This window comes from Homalodisca vitripennis, chromosome 5 (assembly GCF_021130785.1).
Source record: "Homalodisca vitripennis isolate AUS2020 chromosome 5, UT_GWSS_2.1, whole genome shotgun sequence".
In the NCBI taxonomy this organism is placed as follows: domain Eukaryota; kingdom Metazoa; phylum Arthropoda; class Insecta; order Hemiptera; family Cicadellidae; genus Homalodisca; species Homalodisca vitripennis.
The window spans coordinates 179,164,241-179,187,792 of NC_060211.1; the positions used below are offsets into that span (position 1 = coordinate 179,164,241).

Sequence of the window (23,552 nt, forward strand, 5' to 3'; positions counted from 1 at the left end):
ATTAGGTCCACTTATAACCTAACTTATAGAACTGAGCATTTAATCTTTTAAGAGTAAAAATAAATTTTTGGTTTGAAATACCGTGTTTATAGTTTGTAGTTAATGAAATATTTGTACAATTGTGTATCCTATGTTATTACATAATATGACTTAACAGAGCTTCTTTAACTTAAATGGTGTCGCTATCTGTCTGTCCGAGGTCGTAGGGGTTGAGACTCGGTACTTAGTTCTCTCTTGATCCAAGGGAAAACTTCAATTTTAAGAGCAAAACGTTAAGCGGCAGAAAAGTATCTCTTTCAGTCAGTTCGGTAGAGAATAATACGGCATATCGGGTCACGATCATCCGATATTCAGATTTTTTTGTTTATTCAAATTTCCGCTCACACGCTTAACATTCCAAATATCTAAGTTTTTCCATATGTTATTTAATAAGGGATCGAATATGAATGTTACAAAAATTAAAAATTAGATTCTGCCGCGCCCAGTAAATCAGAAAATGTTTATAGTATAAATTGAAGTAACAAATCTACAATTTTCATTATTTAAAAATTCAATAATTTATTTTGGTCGCTTTCTTCGATTTTGATGCCCAATTCTTGTTATCTTAAAGTATTCTATTTGAGCTAGATTTATTAATAGTTTAGTATTTGAATAACTTAACCCAAAAAAGGCTTCTTAAGTAGATTGTTCATCTACAGTGCCAATCCTCGTGCAGTTTATTAGTTGTCTTGGGCTTTCTAAAACCAATCCCAAATGAACCCCCGGAAATTTTAAAATAACAGAGTGAGCCACGTGTTGTTTTATTGTTCAAATGCAAGTGTTAGAACACTAATATTCTATTTATAAAAAAGTTTGCAAAGAGTCAAAACACTTGTGGGCACCATTTTGCTACAAAATCAAATACCAAACTAATAAGTTGGATTAATAAAGATGTTAATTTGTATTCCTAGTTGGCATAAATGCGACACCTATAAAAATGTCTATGTGTAAATGCTGCATTCTTACAATCAAATTTTAAGTTAGAAATGTATTTTTATTAGACATTTTACATTTTACTTAACACTTATACAGTTGAATCCATCTAGAGTATTATATTTATAAAATTGGTAGAAATATGAACTGATATTATTTTGTATATGTTCATGAGACTTTTGATAGGATGGGAAGAGATGACTAACTAGATTGGAAAGATATTCTTATTCTTAACACTGAGAGACGTTAGAAAGGGGTATTTCGTGCTCACTGGGGGCACTTTATAAACCACACAGGGCAAGTTTTACAGATGTTTGATCGTTCTCGCCAATTATCATCGTTAACATTTCATGGTGAGATATGTGTTGACACAACTTGTCCTAAAATAAAGATGTAGCCTGTATGAGAGGTGATCTAGTAGTTTATCCCTTATCTGCAGATTTAAACTTTTACCAGTTTTGTCTTTACTTACGCTTCTTAAAATCGGTCTGCGGTCTTGGTAAATATTTCCAGTTCTCAATTTTATATCGGTAATCCTATACAAGAACTGTCATGAGTTGATGGTCGAGATACCTATGATACTGACCTCTTGAATGTTCAGCTAATGGTGAAATTGGTTGAGTTCATTCAGTTTATATTGCGACACTTTTTGACTACAAATATATTTTTCATTGTGAGCCGCACTCGACGGAAATTGCGAGAGTGGTTACTTTTGAATGTGGAAGGTCTAGTTTTGAGAACGTTCTCTTGCGAAGTCTATAATAGTCTATAGGAGAAATTGCCGTTTTTATTTTTCAACTCAGTAAGAGAAGAACATTAATGTTAGTGTTCAGCCATACAGTAGATTTAAAGTACTGATGGCCCCTACCTACTGCAATAAAGTAGGTTTTTCTATGTTTTTTAAATCCTCAATAATTTCAGCCACACTTGATATACTTTAAAGTTGTACATTAATTAGGATTCAATTAACCAAGATGAATTATTCAATGAGGGAAGTAATGTAAGCATTTTAGGAGTGGACATGTAAATATTGACTTAACTGGTTGATCAGAGAATCAAGTTAAGTTGGGCGAAAGTTAAAATGGATGGTTAATAGTTCATTCTACCGCTAAGTTAATTAAGTTCACTGAGGGATAATGAGGCCAAGTTTATCACGCGGCAAATTGATGAATTCACCTAAGATATTCACTTAAACATTCATGGTCGAGAAACCGTGAATCTGTGAATACACTTCATGGCGTGTTTAATACACTTGTCCTTTCTATAGCGAAGTATTCAATGAAACAATTTGCTACACAATTAATTTGTACGTTTTCCATTATTTAGTCTAGGAATTGGTTTGTATAAACATCTGTGTTTGCGCCAAAGTGTACGTAATAATGATATTTTAGGAAAAGGGTATTTTGATTCAAATAAAAAATTTATTAAAGTGGATCTAAGCAGTTGAAAGACTAAAGGCTGATCTCAGTGCCACAGGCCAAATAAATTACACAGATTTAAAGAAATTTTACATGTATTACATGTAATTTTACATGTTTTAATTTTTCAAATACCTTTATAATAATATTCGTTTATTTTAACAAACTGTACAGTTTTTAAATTATTAAAATACATTAAGCTATACATTTTCTAAAAATCACGTCTTCTGATAATATAAAAAAGTGTTTATAACAAGTTTTTAAATTGTTGTGTAAAACAAACACATATAACTTTTAGCTTATCGATATCTAACACAAGATCAAAGACCAAATTCTTGAGATTAATTAGTGTTTGACTTATTATGAGTTACTAGTAATCACTTTACAGCATGAAACAATGCTCTTTATTGGAAATTAAATAACAAACAAAATGTTAAGTTCGGACTAACTCAAGAATCATAGCAAGTTTTTGAAAAAATTAAAGTTTTTTTATGAAATGAAATGGAAAATGCCTTTATTAAAGAGGCAGAGTTAGGTCTATAAAACTCTCTACCACTCAACCTCATATTGTGTACAGTAAATTTATAATAGTTTATTACAATTGTGGTAAATTATTAACTTATTCTTTCAATATAAAATAAAATTCTTAACCTATACAAAATTAAGTTATCTTAAAGTATAAACCTATATATTTAAATAAATACTTAAAATAAAAAAAAGAAAAACCTTATACATTTTATGATAAATACAAACAAGATTTAAATTTCAAAAATTTAAATTGAAGAGCAAGAAGCAAGAAACATTTACATTCACTCTAACACACCGATTGACCACACGAGAGTGTTTCAAAGTGATTTTACTATAAAATATTTGACTTACAGTTCTTATTTATTTTATTTCCGGCAAGTTATTTACTTTTAACTGCACACGTTGTATTAACACACGCGATTGGTATAACTCAGTAAAATAAGGCAAAATAAGGATGCAACCTCGGAATGAAAGATAATAAGCTACAAATTTGCATACGTCTTTATTTTGATGGTATAAAACTTACCTCAAAAGTCTCATATAATCACGTGTACGCGTCTTTAGATATTTAAGGTCAAAGTTCATGAAAATCAGTTTTTTGCAAATATCTCGTTTACCTTACGCTAAATGACTTTGAAGGTGGTTAGAGAAATTGTAGAACGGAAAATTCTCTCTTCAACTTTTGTCTGAAGTAATTTTATGTACGTTCAACTCTTTTGAGATACAGCGCATAGAGTAGGGGACCGCTTACCTGTATATACGGCATACGGTAATGCGAGGGTCAGCCAGTAGAATACAATAAATAAATGAGTTAATATTGTTAATTATTCATTGAATATTATTAATTATTACTCAATACTATTATTATTGTTATTATTATTATCATTATTATTAAATATTTATTATTTAATATACTGATACGAAACCACTACAACATATAGCCTATCATCGATGGTGGTTTTTGTCTTGCATCGCGTTGTATGGAATAAAGATGATACTACCTATGATATTTTGAATAAATACGTCAAATATATTTACAAACACATTATGGGTCAAGTATCGTTGTTGTATTTGATGGTTACTCAGACTACACTAAAAAACATTAAAGCAATGGAACAATTAAGAAAAACTGCTGGTGTTTCAAAATCTTACGAACTCAGCTTTGATGAAACAATGGAGGTGCCAATCAGCTAAAGAAAAAAGTTTTTATCGAATATATCTAATAAGAAATATTTATAGACATGCTTATCAACAAATTAAAAACTGTTAATATCACTACAAAACAAGCCAGAGATGATGCTGATGTTCTCATTGAAGAAACAGCTATTGTAGACGCTGGAGTCTGAACTTAAAAAAAACTTCTGTCATTGTAGGCGAAGATACTGATTTGCTAGTTATCTTGATAGACGTGCGTGATAGAACGAAAAGTTTTGATAAATACCCTCATTCTAAGAAACACATATTATTTTTACACGCATTTAGTGGATGTGATACGACTTCTGCGCTTTATAAAAAAAGGTAAAATATCGTTTATTAAAATGTTCGAAAAACATCACGATTTAAATCAATCAGCTGAACTATTTAAACAAAAAAACTGCTCTGTACAAAAATGATTTGAAAATGGAGTACGTATTTTCTTAGCAACGTATAATGCTCCGAAATCAGAAGACGATATAGACTCTTTTCGATACACCCAGTTCATCAAATCAACAAGACTCAACAAAACAGTGCAGTTATCAAGTCTTTCCTCCTTTAAGTACAGCAGCTCGTCAGCATATCCTTCGTGTCTATTATCAAAACCCAAATGCCAGAATTCGGCTGGGAACTACAAAATGAACTCCTGGAACCAATAACAACATTATTACCACCAGCCACCAGATGAACTGCTGAATACAATATGTTGCAATTGCAAGAAAGGTTGTGGTTCTAATTGCGGATGCAGGAAATCAGGATTGCGATGCACTTTAATTTGTGGGCAATGTAATGGACAATCATGCCTCAACGATTCATCAACTTCAGATGGTTTCAATGAAGAAAGTGAATATGCACCTGATATTCTTGAATCTTTCTATTCTGATAATTTAGTAAACGAGAATGATGATAATGAATCCGATATTGAACAGCCAGAGGAAGAAGAAGAAGAAGAAGACGATGAACAAGAAGAAAATTAAAAACAAAAATATTAATCATTAATCATGAAAACTAAATTTTATATTTTAATTTTAATAAATTGATTATTGGATCAATACATAAATATATAATTAAACTTCATTTGAAATATTTCTTTTAATATTGTATGTTTGGTAAAAATAAAATATGTATTATTCAGAGAATACATCAATTCATAATTAATATCTATAAATATGGTATATTACATTAACATTAATATATTAATAATAATGATAATAATGCTAAAAATAATGATAATAATGTTAAAAATAATAATAGTATTAAGTAATAATAATAATAATAGGTAGTGAATAAATAACAATATAACTCATTTATTTATTGTATTCTACTGGCTGACCTCGCATTACCGTATGCCGTATATACAGGTAAGCGGTCCCCCCTACTCTATGCGCTGTATCTCAAAAAGGGTTTTGAACGTACATAAAATTACTTCAGACAAAAGTTGAAAAGAATTTTCCGTTCTACAATTTCTCTAACCACCTTCAAAGTCATTTAGCGTAAGGTAAACGAGATATTTGCAAAAAACTGATTTTCATGAACTTTGACCTTAAATATCTAAAGACGCATACACGTGATTATATGAGACTTTTGAGGTAAGTTTTTATACATCAAAAATAAAGACGTATGCAAATTTGTAGCTTATTATCTTTCATTCCGAGGTTGCATCCTTATTTTACCGGACTTATAGTAGCGTATTGTTGTTCATAGACCCTGAACCAGAGAGAGTTTATTTTTTATCTAAAAGCATACAATTGTTATATATGAAGGGATTAATATATGTATTATTAATATACAATTTTGGAACATTAAATCTGGAGTTACATAATAGAATTTTTTCAAGGCTATAAGAGGATTATAGAAATTGTAACAACTGAACTCTAAAACGGTTTAAGACCTCACTATTCTTGCCATTTATGTGATAAATATTATACTTGTGCTATTAATGAACATTAATAATATAAAAATGTACTTTGGATATGATTTAGTATGTTGGAAATATATGTTGTTAATACTACATGATCACATTTAAGGCTATAAGAGGATTATAGAAATTGTAACAACTGAACTCTAAAACGGTTTAAGACCTCACTATTCTTGCCATTTATGTGATAAATATTATACTTGTGCTATTAATGAACATTAATAATATAAAAATGTACTTTGGATATGATTTAGTATGTTGGAAATATATGTTGTTAATACTACATGATCACATTTAAGCTTTCGTTAAACATATATCATATTTTTTCTTATAACGTTTAAATATTTCTTTTTTGTCTTTTTAAGACTTTGACCTTTTTAAGTAGCCATTTAAAGGCGTGATTTTAGGATTCTGTTTTATTTTTAATACGGCTGAATACAGGATGTTTTATGTTTATATTAAAAGCTGATTTTTATTTATGCGTGCGTAAGCTACTATAAACGATCATTTTATGCGTTGTGCAGAGTTTAAACCAAACAACAACATAAGATGTTCGATTTATAATACTGTAACTATTTAAAAATGCTATTAACAAAACGTTGGTCAATCCTTTTCGTTGGTAAGGTTTTGTGTTGTGCTGATGGGTATTCGAAAGTGGTTTAGATTTACAACTCTGTCCAATTTAAATTGTTTATTTAATTAATGTTAATGTTTATAAATTGTTGTTGATATAAATAAACCAGTTTATTTTCTGGAAATATCTTACACAGAAAATTAATTTTAATAGACCGAATTCTATTCTTTATAGGCTAATTATTTAATCGAGATTCATCCATATACTGATAACTAATTTACACTAATTTAGTATTAATTGTACTGAATAACTTATCAACACCTAGCAAAAACCACGAAAGATAGAGGCAGGAATATGGTTCATACTTTCATAATGCGCCCAAGAGGCTCACGAAGGAACGACTATCAATTATCTCATCAATGTTTAGAATGTGATAGAAATACGTATTCTTTTCTTTTCAATACATTCATAGTGTACTGTTTTTATACAGGAAATTGCGTGCGATGCCGCGGACAACTGCTAGTATATATTTCTTGTGTACATGGGTATGTCACTAAACTCCTCCTGGCTGGACCAATTTCAATGAAATGTGTTGTGTGTCTTCAGGTGGATTCGAGAATGGTTTAGATTTACAATTCGGTCCAATTTAAATTGTTTATTTAGTAAACTTTTTATTTATAAATTGTCGTTGATTTTGAAATGTTTTATATTGGATCCGGTAGACTGCGCTACTACACGCAATACTAAGTGTGATACCTAACAGCTGTTAACGCTTTCAGCTGAAGTTCATCAAAGAGGTAGAAAAATTTTGTTTACATTTAAATTTAGAAAACTCAAAATTATCACTAACTAGCGGGCCCGGCGCGCTTTGCTGCGCATTTCAATAATTTTTTGCAAAAGTTGCCCGCGGCTTCGCACGCAATTTCCCGTTGAAAACAGTACACTATATTCACTTATTCTTTTTCTATCACATTCTAAACATTGCTGAGATAATTGATAGTCGTTCCATCGTGAGCCTCTTGGGCGTATTATGAAGGTATGTACCATATTCCTGCCTCTATCTAGCTGTTACCCACGGCTTCGCACGCAAATCTTAAGAACCGAAGTCCTTATATTACTTAGTAAATTTTTTTTTTACTATAATAAATTTTAGATTAAATTAGTTATATCTCCGATGCCACGATTGAGCTTGCTTTGAACAGCTGATTAAAAATTTGAAAAGACGTTAACATATGTTTGCTGCAATGCATTTCTTATGGGTATTTCTGTAACCAGTGGGGCGGAATCCTGAATCGGGAAAGGGATGGGCATAGCTTATAAACCTTCTCCGTGGAAAAATACATATACGTACAAATTTTCATCATGATCGGTCCAATAGTTCACGATTCCATAAAGGACAAACATACAAACATTCATTTTTATATATATAGATTATATATATAGATAACAATTCTAAATATACCATGGTAAACTTGTATGTGACTCAGAATGTTTTTTGCTACAAAATATATCACGTGCTTGTTATAGATAATCATTAGAAAACGAATAATTAAATGTCTTTATTTTAGTTTATGAGAGTATCAGCTTATTTAGAATTTACTGCCTCGAGTAAAATATGGGCGAGTGTTTTCCAATTTCTACTTCAGCGGGGATAACAGTTAAATTTAATGTGTATAAATGTATGTTATGTTGTATTTAATGTATGTGATATAATATTTTGTGTTGTAATCTCTGTTATTGTTTCAGGTATGGGTTGAAGGGATAGCCATTGTAGAAAGAAAGTGTAATACGGAAATGTGAAACAGTTGTAAGGTATCGTAAAAATGACATTGTTTACATATTCAACAGTCCACAGTATGACATTAACAGTTCGAGTTTTATAATGAATTTTTCCAAACTGTGTGCTAACGTGGCCGTACCATCGTGATAAAATGTTCAACATCACAATTGATGAGGAACTGATAAACATCACAAGTGTAGCAGAGGTGACCAACAAGTCCAGCACTGAGATCCCTCCCTATCCGGACAGACCGGAGACTTACTACGTGCCGGTCCTGTTCTCCCTCATCTTCCTGGTGGGGGTGGTGGGCAACGGTACCCTGGTGGTCATCTTCATCCGTCATCGCACCATGCGGAACGTCCCCAACACCTACATCCTCAGCCTGGCTCTCGGAGATCTGCTGGTCATAGTCAGCTGTGTACCCTTCACCTCCACGATCTACACCGTGCCCAACTGGCCCTTCGGCGAATTCGTATGCAAGCTCTCCGAGACCACCAAAGACATCTCTATCGGAGTCTCAGTCTTCACCCTGACCGCGCTGTCGGCAGACAGGTTCTTCGCCATCGTCGACCCTATCAGAAAACAGTTCTCTACCATCGGCGGCCGCGGGGCGACCAGAGTCACCGTGATGATAGCCTCGGCCATCTGGGGACTCGCGGTCATCTTTTCCCTCCCGGCCGCGTTCGGGTCGCACGTCAAGGGCATCAGTCTCAACGACTCCACTCTGGTCGTCTGCTACCCTTTCCCGGACGAATACGGCTTCAAGTACGCACAAGGCGTTATCGTCCTCAGGTTCCTAATTTACTACACGATCCCTCTGAGCATCATAGGCTTCTTCTACGTGATGATGGCCCGCCACCTCATTCTCAGCACTCATAACATGCCCGGGGAGCTTCATCCCCCACAGGCGAGGCAGATAAGGGCGAGGAAGAAAGTCGCCAAGACAGTTCTCGCTTTCGTCATTATCTTCTTCGTCTGCTTCTTTCCCAACCACGTGTTCTTCCTGTGGTTCTACTTCTCCCCCGACCCCGAAGCCGACTACAACGCCTTCTGGCACCACCTCAGGATCGTGGGCTTCTGCTTGGCCTTCTTTAACTCCTGCATAAACCCCATAGCTCTGTACTGCGTCTCGGGAACCTTCAGGAAACACTTCGACAGCTACCTCTGTTGCTGGAAAGACTCGGCCCGCAAGACTCGCTCCAGCCACCGCAAGCGTGTCGGGACTCGCAAGTGGGACTCTACCTCCGCTCCTCTACACCTCCAGAGCACGCTGAGGCGAGCCGAGCGTACCACGGCCACTGGGGAGTGCACCGTCACGACCTTCACGAACGGGGCAGGGGAGATGTGACAGGCAAGAGGCCGCTGGTCGGCACCTCCCCCTCTGGAGGATACGTTGCAAACATTTTCCATACAACCTCTTCCATCATGTGGAATGTGATCACGGCAAGGACGCAATGTGATTGTGTTTACGAATGTTGGTGCATGATTTGGTAATGTGTTGTGAAGATGTTTTAGTTTACGGCACTCATGATTAAGGTTAAATATAAAATGATGTGTAGGACTTAAAATAGATGCAACGAACTTATTTATTTTATTTTAAATTTGTAAAAATGGATACAAAATTTATATGAATGTAGGTCCATGTTTTGGTAATTTGTTTAATACGATGTTTTTGTTTACGGCATTCAGGATTGAGGTTACATATAAAATTATGTGTAGAACTTAAAATAGAATTTGGAGTACAACTAAATTAATTATTTTATTTTTAATTTTAGGTACCAAACAATAATTGGTTACACCCTTAAAACCTTGAACATTATTATGGAAACTTATAAACTGGCGTGACTCGTTTAAACTATGTAAAAAACCAATTTCACTTTTGGAAATAATAAAACATAAAATTAAAAATATGTAACAATATGTGAAAAATATTGTTTTTAATGTTACACGAATGTTTATTCGACACTGCAGCGAAAGCGGGTATAAAAAAACTCTAAAACTACACTGATCTATTCCTAATTTTGTGCAAACTAGCACAATTTATTGCTGCCCGAAAGAAAATAAATGTCATAGAAAAACAAATTTATATAAAAACAATTCTGATTTAATTTGGACGAAATGTATACTACTGTAGGAATCCCCACGAGTTACATAATTTTGTGTGTAAAATTTTTACTAATATTTTAGCTAAAACGAAACTATTTATACTGTAACTATAGAAAGGCTGTTGCGTAGATTATTGAGATAACATGTTCTTTGTTTAGAGTTTTCTACTGACAATAATTGAAAGGAGAGTAGGATTTCGGACATTTGCCATCGTTATAAATGTTAAAAAGGTACAACACCACGTTTCAAGGATTAAAATCCTCTTCTACAGGTACGAAACATAACCTTAAGACACTGACACTAAAAAGGTACAACAATACGTTTCAAGGATTAAAATCCTCTTCTACAGGTACGAAACATAACCTTAAGACACTGACACTAAAAAGGGACAACAATACGTTGCAAGGATTAAAATCCTCTTCTACAGGTACGAAACATAACCTTAAGACACTGACACTAAAAAGGTACAACAATACGTTTCAAGGATTAAAATCCTCTTCTACAGGTACGAAACATAACCTTAAGACACTGACACTAAAAAGGTACAACACTACGTTGCAAGGATTAAAATCCTCTTCTACAGGTACGAAACATAACCTTAAGACACTGACACTAAAAAGGTACAACACCTACGTTTGCAAGGATTAAAATCCTCTTCTACAGGTACGAAACATAACCTTAAGACACTGACACTAAAAAGGTACAACAATACGTTTCAAGGATTAAAATCCTCTTCTACAGGTACGAAACATAACCTTAAGACACTGACACTAAAAAGGTACAACAATACGTTTCAAGGATTAAAATCCTCTTCTACAGGTACGAAACATAACCTTAAGACACTGACACTAAAAAGGTACAACACTACGTTGCAAGGATTAAAATCCTCTTCTACAGGTACGAAACATAACCTTAAGACACTGACACTAAAAAGGTACAACAATACGTTTCAAGGATTAAAATCCTCTTCTACAGGTACGAAACATAACCTTAAGACACTGACACTAAAAAGGTACAACACTACGTTGCAAGGATTAAAATCCTCTTCTACAGGTACGAAACATAACCTTAAGACACTGACACTAAAAAGGTACAACAATACGTTGCAAGGATTAAAATCCTCTTCTACAGGTACGAAACATAACCTTAAGACACTGACACTAAAAAGGTACAACACTACGTTGCAAGGATTAAAATCCTCTTCTACAGGTACGAAACATAACCTTAAGACACTGACACTAAAAAGGTACAACACTACGTTGCAAGGATTAAAATCCTCTTCTACAGGTACGAAACATAACCTTAAGACACTGACACTAAAAAGGTACAACACTACGTTGCAAGGATTAAAATTCCTCTTCTACAGGTACGAAACATAACCTTAAGACACTGACACTAAAAAGGTACAACACTACGTTGCAAGGATTAAAATCCTCTTCTACAGGTACGAAACATAACCTTAAGACACTGACACTAAAAAGGTACAACACTACGTTGCAAGGATTAAAATCCTCTTCTGCAGGTACGAAACATAACCTTAAGACACTGACACTAAAAAGGTACAACACTACGTTTCAAGGATTAAAATCCTCTTCTACAGGTACGAAACATAACCTTAAGACACTGACACTAAAAAGGTACAACACTACGTTGCAAGGATTAAAATCCTCTTCTGCAGGTACGAAACATAACCTTAAGACACTGACACTAAAAAGGTACAACAATACGTTTCAAGGATTAAAAACAGGTAAACATAACCTTCTACAGGTACGAAACATAACCTTAAGACACTGACACTAAAAAAGGTTACAACACTACGTTGCAAGGATTAAAATTCTCTTCTACAGGTACGAAACATAACCTTAAGACACTGACACTAAAAAGGTACAACACTACGTTGCAAGGATTAAAATCCTCTTCTACAGGTACGAAACATAACCTTAAGACACTGACACTAAAAAGGTACAACAATACGTTGCAAGGATTAAAATCCTCTTCCACAGGTACGAAACATAACCTTAAGACACTGACACTAAAAAGGTACAACACTACGTTGCAAGGATTAAAATCCTCTTCTACAGGTACGAAACATAACCTTAAGACACTGACACTAAAAAGGTACAACAATACGTTTCAAGGATTAAAATCCTCTTCTACAGGTACGAAACATAACCTTAAGACACTGACACTAAAAAGGTACAACACTACGTTGCAAGGATTAAAATCCTCTTCTACAGGTACGAAACATAACCTTAAGACACTGACACTAAAAAGGTACAACACTACGTTGCAAGGATTAAAATCCTCTTCTACAGGTACGAAACATAACCTTAAGACACTGACACTAAAAAGGTACAACAATACGTTTCAAGGATTAAAATCCTCTTCTACAGGTACGAAACATAACCTTAAGACACTGACACTAAAAAGGTACAACACTACGTTGCAAGGATTAAAATCCTCTTCTACAGGTACGAAACATAACCTTAAGACACTGACACTAAAAAGGTACAACACTACGTTGCAAGGATTAAAATCCTCTTCTACAGGTACGAAACATAACCTTAAGACACTGACACTAAAAAGGTACAACACTACGTTGCAAGGATTAAAATCCTCTTCTACAGGTACGAAACATAACCTTAAGACACTGACACTAAAAAGGTACAACACTACGTTGCAAGGATTAAAATCCTCTTCTACAGGTACGAAACATAACCTTAAGACACTGACACTAAAAAGGTACAACACTACGTTGCAAGGATTAAAATCCTCTTCTACAGGTACGAAACATAACCTTAAGACACTGACACTAAAAAGGTACAACACTACGTTGCAAGGATTAAAATCCTCTTCTACAGGTACGAAACATAACCTTAAGACACTGACACTAAAAAGGTACAACACTACGTTGCAAGGATTAAAATCCTCTTCTACAGGTACGAAACATAACCTTAAGACACTGACACTAAAAAGGTACAACACTACGTTGCAAGGATTAAAATCCTCTTCTACAGGTACGAAACATAACCTTAAGACACTGACACTAAAAAGGTACAACACTACGTTGCAAGGATTAAAATCCTCTTCTACAGGTACGAAACATAACCTTAAGACACTGACACTAAAAAGGTACAACACTACGTTGCAAGGATTAAAATCCTCTTCTACAGGTACGAAACATAACCTTAAGACACTGACACTAAAAAGGTACAACACTACGTTGCAAGGATTAAAATCCTCTTCTACAGGTACGAAACATAACCTTAAGACACTGACACTAAAAAGGTACAACACTACGTTTGCAAGGATTAAAATCCTCTTCTACAGGTACGAAACATAACCTTAAGACACTGACACTAAAAAGGTACAACACTACGTTGCAAGGATTAAAATCCTCTTCTACAGGTACGAAACATAACCTTAAGACACTGACACTAAAAAGGTACAACACTACGTTGCAAGGATTAAAATCCTCTTCTACAGGTACGAAACATAACCTTAAGACACTGACACTAAAAAGGTACAACACTACGTTGCAAGGATTAAAATCCTCTTCTACAGGTACGAAACATAACCTTAACACACTGACACTAAAAAGGTACAACACTACGTTGCAAGGATTAAAATCCTCTTCTACAGGTACGAAACATAACCTTAAGACACTGACACTAAAAAGGTACAACACTACGTTTGCAAGGATTAAAATCCTCTTCTACAGGTACGAAACATAACCTTAAGACACTGACACTAAAAAGGTACAACACTACGTTGCAAGGATTAAAATCCTCTTCTACAGGTACGAAACATAACCTTAAGACACTGACACTAAAAAGGTACAACACTACGTTGCAAGGATTAAAATTCTCTTCTACAGGTACGAAACATAACCTTAAGACACTGACACTAAAAAGGTACAACACTACGTTGCAAGGATTAAAATCCTCTTCTACAGGTACGAAACATAACCTTAAGACACTGACACTAAAAAGGTACAACACTACGTTTCAAGGATTAAAATCCTCTTCTACAGGTACGAAACATAACCTTAAGACACTGACACTAAAAAGGTACAACACTACGTTGCAAGGATTAAAATCCTCTTCTACAGGTACGAAACATAACCTTAAGACACTGACACTAAAAAGGTACAACACTACGTTGCAAGGATTAAAATCCTCTTCTACAGGTACGAAACATAACCTTAAGACACTGACACTAAAAAGGTACAACACTACGTTGCAAGGATTAAAATCCTCTTCTACAGGTACGAAACATAACCTTAAGACACTGACACTAAAAAGGTACAACACTACGTTGCAAGGATTAAAATCCTCTTCTACAGGTACGAAACATAACCTTAAGACACTGACACTAAAAAGGTACAACACTACGTTGCAAGGATTAAAATCCTCTTCTACAGGTACGAAACATAACCTTAAGACACTGACACTAAAAAGGTACAACACTACGTTTGCAAGGATTAAAATCCTCTTCTACAGGTACGAAACATAACCTTAAGACACTGACACTAAAAAGGTACAACACTACGTTGCAAGGATTAAAATCCTCTTCTACAGGTACGAAACATAACCTTAACACACTGACACTAAAAAGAAGAGAAAAAAACAAAATCGGCAATGGACTGCATTTATAGTCAAAATAATTATTACGTGTTACCTGACAAACTGTATAAAGTCCAGACTGGCGAGAATGAACCCAAGCGGTCACTGCACAGGAGCCTAGAGCACAAATAGAGCACAAACAACACGTCACCCACAAACTAACGAAGTTGAAGCAACGACGAGGAACTCAATGTCGGCATTCTCCTGTGTTACCGCAGTGCGTCATCGCAGCATACTGTCATACTATCCTTCCAATATCATGTAACTATTGTTTTTTTATTGAAAAATATTCAAAACCGAATGTGAATAGTTTTAAATGTTGTTAAAAACGCTTGTCCATATCTCAGTGTTACAACTTACTACTCAGATCAATAATTTGCTCATTGTAAATGTTTGTAAATAACAGAAATATATGTACCATATAATATATATTTTCATGGATATAAAACATGAAATTTTGAAATAATTCCTACCCTTGTTGAACTTAATGTATTTATTCTTTATAACTCCTGTGCACTTTTAGACTGTTTGAGGAAACAATACATCTGGAGTCATTTTTAAAACACTTACATTATTGTTATGTAGTAGTAAAAATATTTATATACCTCATCGATTAATTCTTACAATTAAAGGTATTAGTTCTCAGGAGTATTAAAATGAGTGACGAAATGAAATTTATTTCTAATGTTTAATTTTGGATACAATTTTAAATGATAAATTTAAAGATATAAGACAGTTTAAGAGAGTATTAGTCAACCTAATATTGATTATTAGGTTTTAATTTTTAAATTTTCAACGTTTACGTGAGTAGATCATTTAAAGATCCTCTTTGCAGAGAGACGTATCTGCCCAAAGAGTCAATAAAGGAGTATTATCGTCTGGAAATCGTAAAACTTACCCAAGCAGAATTACTCACAAAGGGTTCATCTCGATAAATCTCATAAAATTAACTCCACTGTTCCTTTTTTAAGGCTTCTCAAGCGCCAAAGGCAAAATGTTTATTAAATGGATCTTCTCAGGTTTGAAAGGAGAGTATTTTTATAAGGAAAATTATTAAACTTGTATTAACGTTAAAAATTGTGTATTTCAGAAGAAAGGTAAAATAATATTAGAATGAAAATGCTTCCTTGCATTTAAATTTCAATATTCCTAGTTGTATACGTCTTATTATGAAATCCTACAGTAAAATATGAATATTATTGAACATTACTTAGATTTCAGTTCGTAAGAAAAATGATATTTACGATGGCTTTGGCCAAAATATGAATGGTATAATGGAAATTATGGTATGAAATAAGTTAAGGTAAAAACAGGTTGTACTGAATATCCAGTCCAGTTGGCCGAGTGGATTGGCTCTTCATCTATTAGCACTTGATTGTTGGCAGCCCTACAGACACGAATTTATCGGTTATCGACAAACCAAGAGGCACTTCAACAACTAACAGACCCAGACTTCACTCTTCGGCCCAAGAGTAATTGAGAGAAAATAGCTCTTCACGTCTATTAGCACTTGATTGTTGGCAGCCCTACAGACACGAATTTATCGGTTATCGACGAACCAAGAGGCACTTCAACAACTAACAGACCCAGACTTCACTCTTCGGCCAAAGAGTAAGTGAGAGAAAGTATCTCTTCGCGTCTATTAGCACTTGAATGTTGACAGCACTACAGACACGAATTTATCGGTTATCGACGAACCAAGAGGCACTTCAACAACTAACAGACCCAGACTTCACTCTTCGGCCCAATAGTAAGTGAGAGAAAATAGCTCTTCGCGTCTATTAGCACTTGAATGTTGGCAGCCCTACAGACACGAATTTATCGGTTATCGACGAACCAAGAGGCACTTCAACAACTAACAGACACAGACTTCACTCTTCGGCCCAATAGTAAGTGAGAGAAAATAGCTCTTCGCGTCTATTAGCACTTGAATGTTGGCAGCCCTACAGACACGAATTTATCGGTTATCGACGAACCAAGAGGCACTTCAACAACTAACAGACACAGACTTCACTCTTCGGCCCAATAGTAAGTGAGAGAAAATAGCTCTTCGCGTCTATTAGCACTTGAATGTTGGCAGCCCTACAGACACGAATTTATCGGTTATCGACGAACCAAGAGGCACTTCAACAACTAACAGACACAGACTTCACTCTTCGGCCCAATAGTAAGTGAGAGAAAATAGCTCTTCGCGTCTATTAGCACTTGAATGTTGGCAGCCCTACAGACACGAATTTATCGGTTATCGACGAACCAAGAGGCACTTCAACAACTAACAGACACAGACTTCACTCTTCGGCCCAATAGTAAGTGAGAGAAAATAGCTCTTCGCGTCTATTAGCACTTGAATGTTGGCAGCCCTACAGACACGAATTTATCGGTTATCTAAGTAGTTTTGCTAACTCGGAAGGTCATTACTCACGAGTAACTATATAAGTTTTAAGAATATAGAGAAAATTTGTATATAGTTATACATTATTACAAAATATAGATTAAAACGACAAATCGTTTATGATAATGAACAATATAGTGGAGAAAATCTATTTTAATCTTAATATATTTTCGTAACTTTCTTCACGCACAAGATGACAATTACTCCTAAAATTTGCCACCTTTAAAGGGAAGCACAACCTGGGTGGAGTGAAGGCGTTTGGTGATTGGTCGCCCAGCGTGCAGGTTGATAGTAAGTTATAGTCCATATTTCAATGCAATAGAGTGAATGCAGTGAAGAAATCATATCAAAATAATATGTAGATAAGCTGAAAGTGTAGGCTTTGGTGGATATGTAGTCTCAGTTGACCATTGCCAATGTATGAGCAATACATCGTTTGCTTGTATAACTGAGCCTATATATTATACTTGTATACAATAAATATGACCCATACTCGAACTGTATAATAATTCATTAATAATTTTAATATTACCAGGATGAAATTAGGTGAGTAATGAGCTTTTTCCTTCAATGTTACTGAACTATGCACTTGCAAACATGCACTGCACGTGACACCAGATCTAGCTTTGCCAACAACTCATCGTGAACTCATCACCAGAGCAGAAAGCGTTAACACCAACTTATACTTAAACTTTAAAATTATTCGAATTGATTCTGCTGACTAACCACCTAAAGTGCGAAACACTGCCTTTAGTGGCACATTCTCGGTATCCAGACAAGTATCCAGGGCCAAGTTTAAGAATTTTCTGGAACAAGGCAAACGTACAACTTTGGATGGCGAGCAAATTGTGCCATTAGAAACTAGTATTCAGGAATAAACTTTGTTGAAATCCATCAAATATAAACAATAGCGGCTCCTATAATGCTTACACATTGTCTATTAATACCACTATACAGGTTATCCATTCTATTTGTCGTTGATTGGTGACATGAAACGACTAAATTTACAGGAATATTTAAATCGACTCTCCACTTACTTTTTGATGGCAACTAAAAATATGATTTTATAATTTCCAAATTTTGGTGACAACTTTAAAACTAGTTATGGAACACACTACATTTCCTTTCAGTTTTGTATGTAATAGAACATTTTATAAAGTTTTATTTCTTTGCAGTTTGTAAGTTTAGGAGCTACAGCCTATTACAACTTTAACAGTTTACACGTTGCGCTGGTGACACGTTCAGCGATGCTGTGTCGGACGTGTTATAATTGACACCCGAGCATAGCACAGGTTGAGACTGTAATTGTAATCTTTTTAGCTACAAACTAGTTTAGGATTCTATTTATTTGTAAACTAAACAATACAGTTTAAAGAACTCATATAGTATTCAGTTAGAGGAATACAAGGGATTTTATGTAGCCCATTGCGTGACCTCTGGCCTTGGTATAATGGCACCTGTTTATTTAAGAGAACTGTGACATCGAAACGTCGATTTATAATTATATATTTTTCTTGCTTTTATGCAATACATACATATATATATATATATATACATATATATATATATATGTATATATATATATATATATATATATATATATATATATATATATATATATCAATTCACTAAGCCACTCAAATTAATTTTACAACGTCTTGAGGAACATTTATGATTTTTTCATTTTTGATTCTTTTCCAAATACACTTCTGGAATATTGCTTTGTTGCTCCTTGTTTCTAGTCGAATATGCTGCTATTTACTACCCTGGGAAGTTCAAGCCCATCTATAGAGACTTCAAACAAGACTCTACTCGAGAAATACCTGCATGGAAAGAATTAAAGTACAATAATGGTCTTTGAATAATGTTTTATGGTCACGGGTACCAAGGAGTTATTGTTGCACATTTTGTGTATGTGAAGAATGCTACAGAAATAGTAACTTACAACCCTGGTTACCTGTGTTGAGTAAAGGTGTTGCAGGAACTCTTTGGTAGGTCTGGTACTGACTGTGTACTTGGGCTAAAGGTGCTTGATCAAATGTAGCAACTAAAAACCGATAGAACGCTGAGGAGGAGACAAAAAAAGGTAGAGTAGCAGCAAGAACTAAGAACAGGAAGCTGGAACACATGGAAGAATAAGAAGAGCTTTAGGGCCTGGAAATTGATGCTGTTGTCTGAATAAAGAGAATATTTTCTCTTTAGGCTTTATTTCCTGAAAACACACACACACACACACACACACACACACACACACACACACACACACACACACACACACACACACATATAAAACAAAATTCTAAATATTTAAACTTAAATTAAATAACAGTTAGTTAAAGAATCATAACAACGTATCAAGAGGGTTTGTTCAATCAGCTATAGCAGTTTTGAAATAAATGCTATCGAAATATGACAAATTTATCACATTAGGTTAATTGAGAAGACAGGCTTAACTTAACTTAATTAATTTTTATTTATATCCTGTTGGTTCGTTGTCTGTATATGATTACTAATTCAATAATAGGTAATCATCTACCTGATAACGAGTACCATAGTGATCCCGGCGTCTGCGGAATCCGTGGAGAGCCATCAATACTTGATCCCCGTTCCTAACAAATATTTAAACGAATATCTAAGAGTATTTTACTCAATATTTTATTTACTGATGCTGATTTAGCCAACCTGAGTATTATTATTTTAGGTTCGTTAAAAAATGTTTTACAGGTACATGACATCCTCAATTTCAAAATTATGACACTTTTACGACATGGTCCCAATTTAGTTGTTTTAGCCCCGGATATAGTGTCACTGTGTTACTGTAGAATATACTGAAAGTTTACGAAATATTGAAAATCAAATTGTTATAACTTCTTTCTTGTTTTTTTCGAGATAGCTGAAGTCTTTTTCCAAAGATTTGAAAAGCCAAAATTCTGACCTCTTACCCGACCCAGAACACGTGCAAAAATAATATTGTTTTGAATAATTTAAAGTATTAGGAAAATTTAACTATTTCTCTCGAAAATTTTGAACGGCCACATTTGTATAATAAAATAGGGTTATTTTTAATAGTTTCGTTTTAGTGCTGAACTTTTCAAAATTCGGAATTCCGCTGCTATAAACAGTGTTTTTGTTACTAAACGTTCCTATAAGAATCTGGTATTGGAATTAAAGATACCAATTTAAAGCAAAAAAGGAGCCTCGTCACATAACGGGTACGAAGAAACAATGAGTGGTTGATAAACCCTTGATCATCGTAATTTAATTCTCGCTATCAAGTAGATTTAATTGACTTCTGAGCCTCTCAGGGGTTTTAAGTTCATGATGGTCTATCAGGTTCATTTGAGAACATTTGTTGTGATCCTTCAGCCTCTCAAAACCAAAATTAATGAAGAAGTAGCTTCTCAAGTCGTTGATATATTTACTCTCATCGGAGAACCAAGTGTATTGCAACCAGATAATAGGAAGGAGTTTTCAAACAAAATAGTTGACAATTTAAAAAGTTATTAGCTCAAATTTAAAATGTTCATGGCAAACGTCGCCATTCACAGAGCCAAGACAGTGTTGAACGAGGGAACCAAGATATTAAAAACATAATTTCCACTTGGATGCAAAACGAAAATACAGACCGATGGAATGAAGGATTGAGGTTTGCCCAGCTTATGAAAATAGAGCCTTGCATTGTGGAATAAAACGACTTCATATGACACTCTTCAGAATCGACCATAACACGTCAGAATATAATCTATTCTCCGCTAATTTATTAGTCGATACAATAGATGTCGTCCAAAATTCTTAAAGTAATCTAAAAAATGTGTAACGCTCGTATACAGAAGATAAGTGAGGAACAAAACTGCACAACAATTAAGGAGCATGATGAAACTGTAAGTTAACCTTTATGGGCTTAAAACTCAACCAACACTTGATCCACAATGAAAATGTATAACGCTCGTATACAGAAAATAAGTGAGGAACAACACTGCACAACAATTAAGGAGCATGATGAAACTGTAAGTTAACCTTTATGGGCTTAAAACTCAACCAACACTTGATCCACAATGAAAATGTGTAACGCTCGTATACAGAAGATAAGTGAGGAACAACACTGCACAACAATTAAGGAGCATGATGAAACTGTAAGTTAACCTTTATGGGCTTAAAACTCAACCAACACTTGATCCACAATGAAAATGTGTAACGCTCGTATACAGAAAATAAGTGAGGAACAAAACTGCACAACAATTAAGGAGCATGATGAAACTGTAAGTTAACCTTTATGGGCTTAAAACTCAACCAACACTTGATCCACAATGAAAATGTGTAACGCTCGTATACAGAAGATAAGTGAGGAACAAACACTGCACAACAATTAAGGAGCATGATGAAACTGTAAGTTAACCTTTATGGGCTTAAAACTCAACCAACACTTGATCCACAATGAAAATGTGTAAACGCTCGTATACAGAAAATAAGTGAGGAACAACACTGCACAACAATTAAGGAGCATGATGAAAGTAAGTTAACCTTTATGGGCTTAAAACTCAACCAACACTTGATCCACAATGAAAATGTGTAACGCTCGTATACAGAAAATAAGTGAGGAACAACACTGCACAACAATTCAGGAGCATGATGAAACTGTAAGTTAACCTTTATGGGCTTAAAACTCAACCAACACTTGATCCACAATGAAAATGTGTAACGCTCGTATACAGAAAATAAGTGAGGAACAACACTGCACAACAATTAAGGAGCATGATGAAACTGTAAGTTAACCTTTATGGGCTTAAAACTCAACCAACACTTGATCCACAATGAAAATGTGTAACGCTCGTATACAGAAAATAAGTGAGGAACAACACTGCACAACAATTCAGGAGCATGATGAAACTGTAAGTTAACCTTTATGGGCTTAAAACTCAACCAACACTTGATCCACAATGAAAATGTGTAACGCTCGTATACAGAAAATAAGTGAGGAACAAAACTGCACAACAATTAAGGAGCATGATGAAACTGTAAGTTAACCTTTATGGGCTTAAAACTCAACCAACACTTGATCCACAATGAAAATGTGTAACGCTCGTATACAGAAAATAAGTGAGGAACAACACTGCACAACAATTCAGGAGCATGATGAAACTGTAAGTTAACCTTTATGGGCTTAAAACTCAACCAACACTTGATCCACAATGAAAATGTGTAACGCTCGTATACAGAAGATAAGTGAGGAACAACACTGCACAACAATTAAGGAGCATGATGAAACTGTAAGTTAACCTTTATGGGCTTAAAACTCAACCAACACTTGATCCACAATGAAAATGTGTAACGCTCGTATACAGAAAATAAGTGAGGAACAACACTGCACAACAATTAAGGAGCATGATGAAACTGTAAGTTAACCTTTATGGGCTTAAAACTCAACCAACACTTGATCCACAATGAAAATGTGTAACGCTCGTATACAGAAGATAAGTGAGGAACAACACTGCACAACAATTAAGGAGCATGATGAAACTGTAAGTTAACCTTTATGGGCTTAAAACTCAACCAACACTTGATCCACAATGAAAATGTGTAACGCTCGTATACAGAAAATAAGTGAGGAACAAAACTGCACAACAATTAAGGAGCATGATGAAACTGTAAGTTAACCTTTATGGGCTTAAAACTCAACCAACACTTGATCCACAATGAAAATGTGTAACGCTCGTATACAGAAAATAAGTGAGGAACAACACTGCACAACAATTAAGGAGCATGATGAAACTGTAAGTTAACCTTTATGGGCTTAAAACTCAACCAACACTTGATCCACAATGAAAATGTGTAACGCTCGTATACAGAAAATAAGTGAGGAACAACACTGCACAACAATTAAGGAGCATGATGAAACTGTAAGTTAACCTTTATGGGCTTAAAACTCAACCAACACTTGATCCACAATGAAAATGTGTAACGCTCGTATACAGAAAATAAGTGAGGAACAACACTGCACAACAATTAAGGAGCATGATGAAACTGTAAGTTAACCTTTATGGGCTT

At 34.6% G+C, this 23,552-nt stretch overlaps 1 protein-coding gene across 1 annotated transcript; it reads left to right on the forward strand.

The window, feature by feature from the left end:
• Window positions 1–8,363: 8,363 nt before the first annotated feature.
• Window positions 8,364–9,859, forward strand: LOC124363967 (neuropeptide CCHamide-1 receptor-like). The gene has a single exon (XM_046819236.1). The coding sequence runs from the start codon at window positions 8,536–8,538 to the stop codon at window positions 9,730–9,732; it is 1,197 nt and encodes a 398-aa protein (XP_046675192.1). The 5' UTR covers window positions 8,364–8,535; the 3' UTR covers window positions 9,733–9,859.
• The last annotated feature ends 13,693 nt before the right edge of the window (window positions 9,860–23,552 follow it).

Coding starts and splice junctions, on each gene's coding strand:
- LOC124363967 (XM_046819236.1), top strand. CDS start 8,536: ATGTTCAACATCACAATTGATGAGGAACTGATAAACATCACAAGTGTA.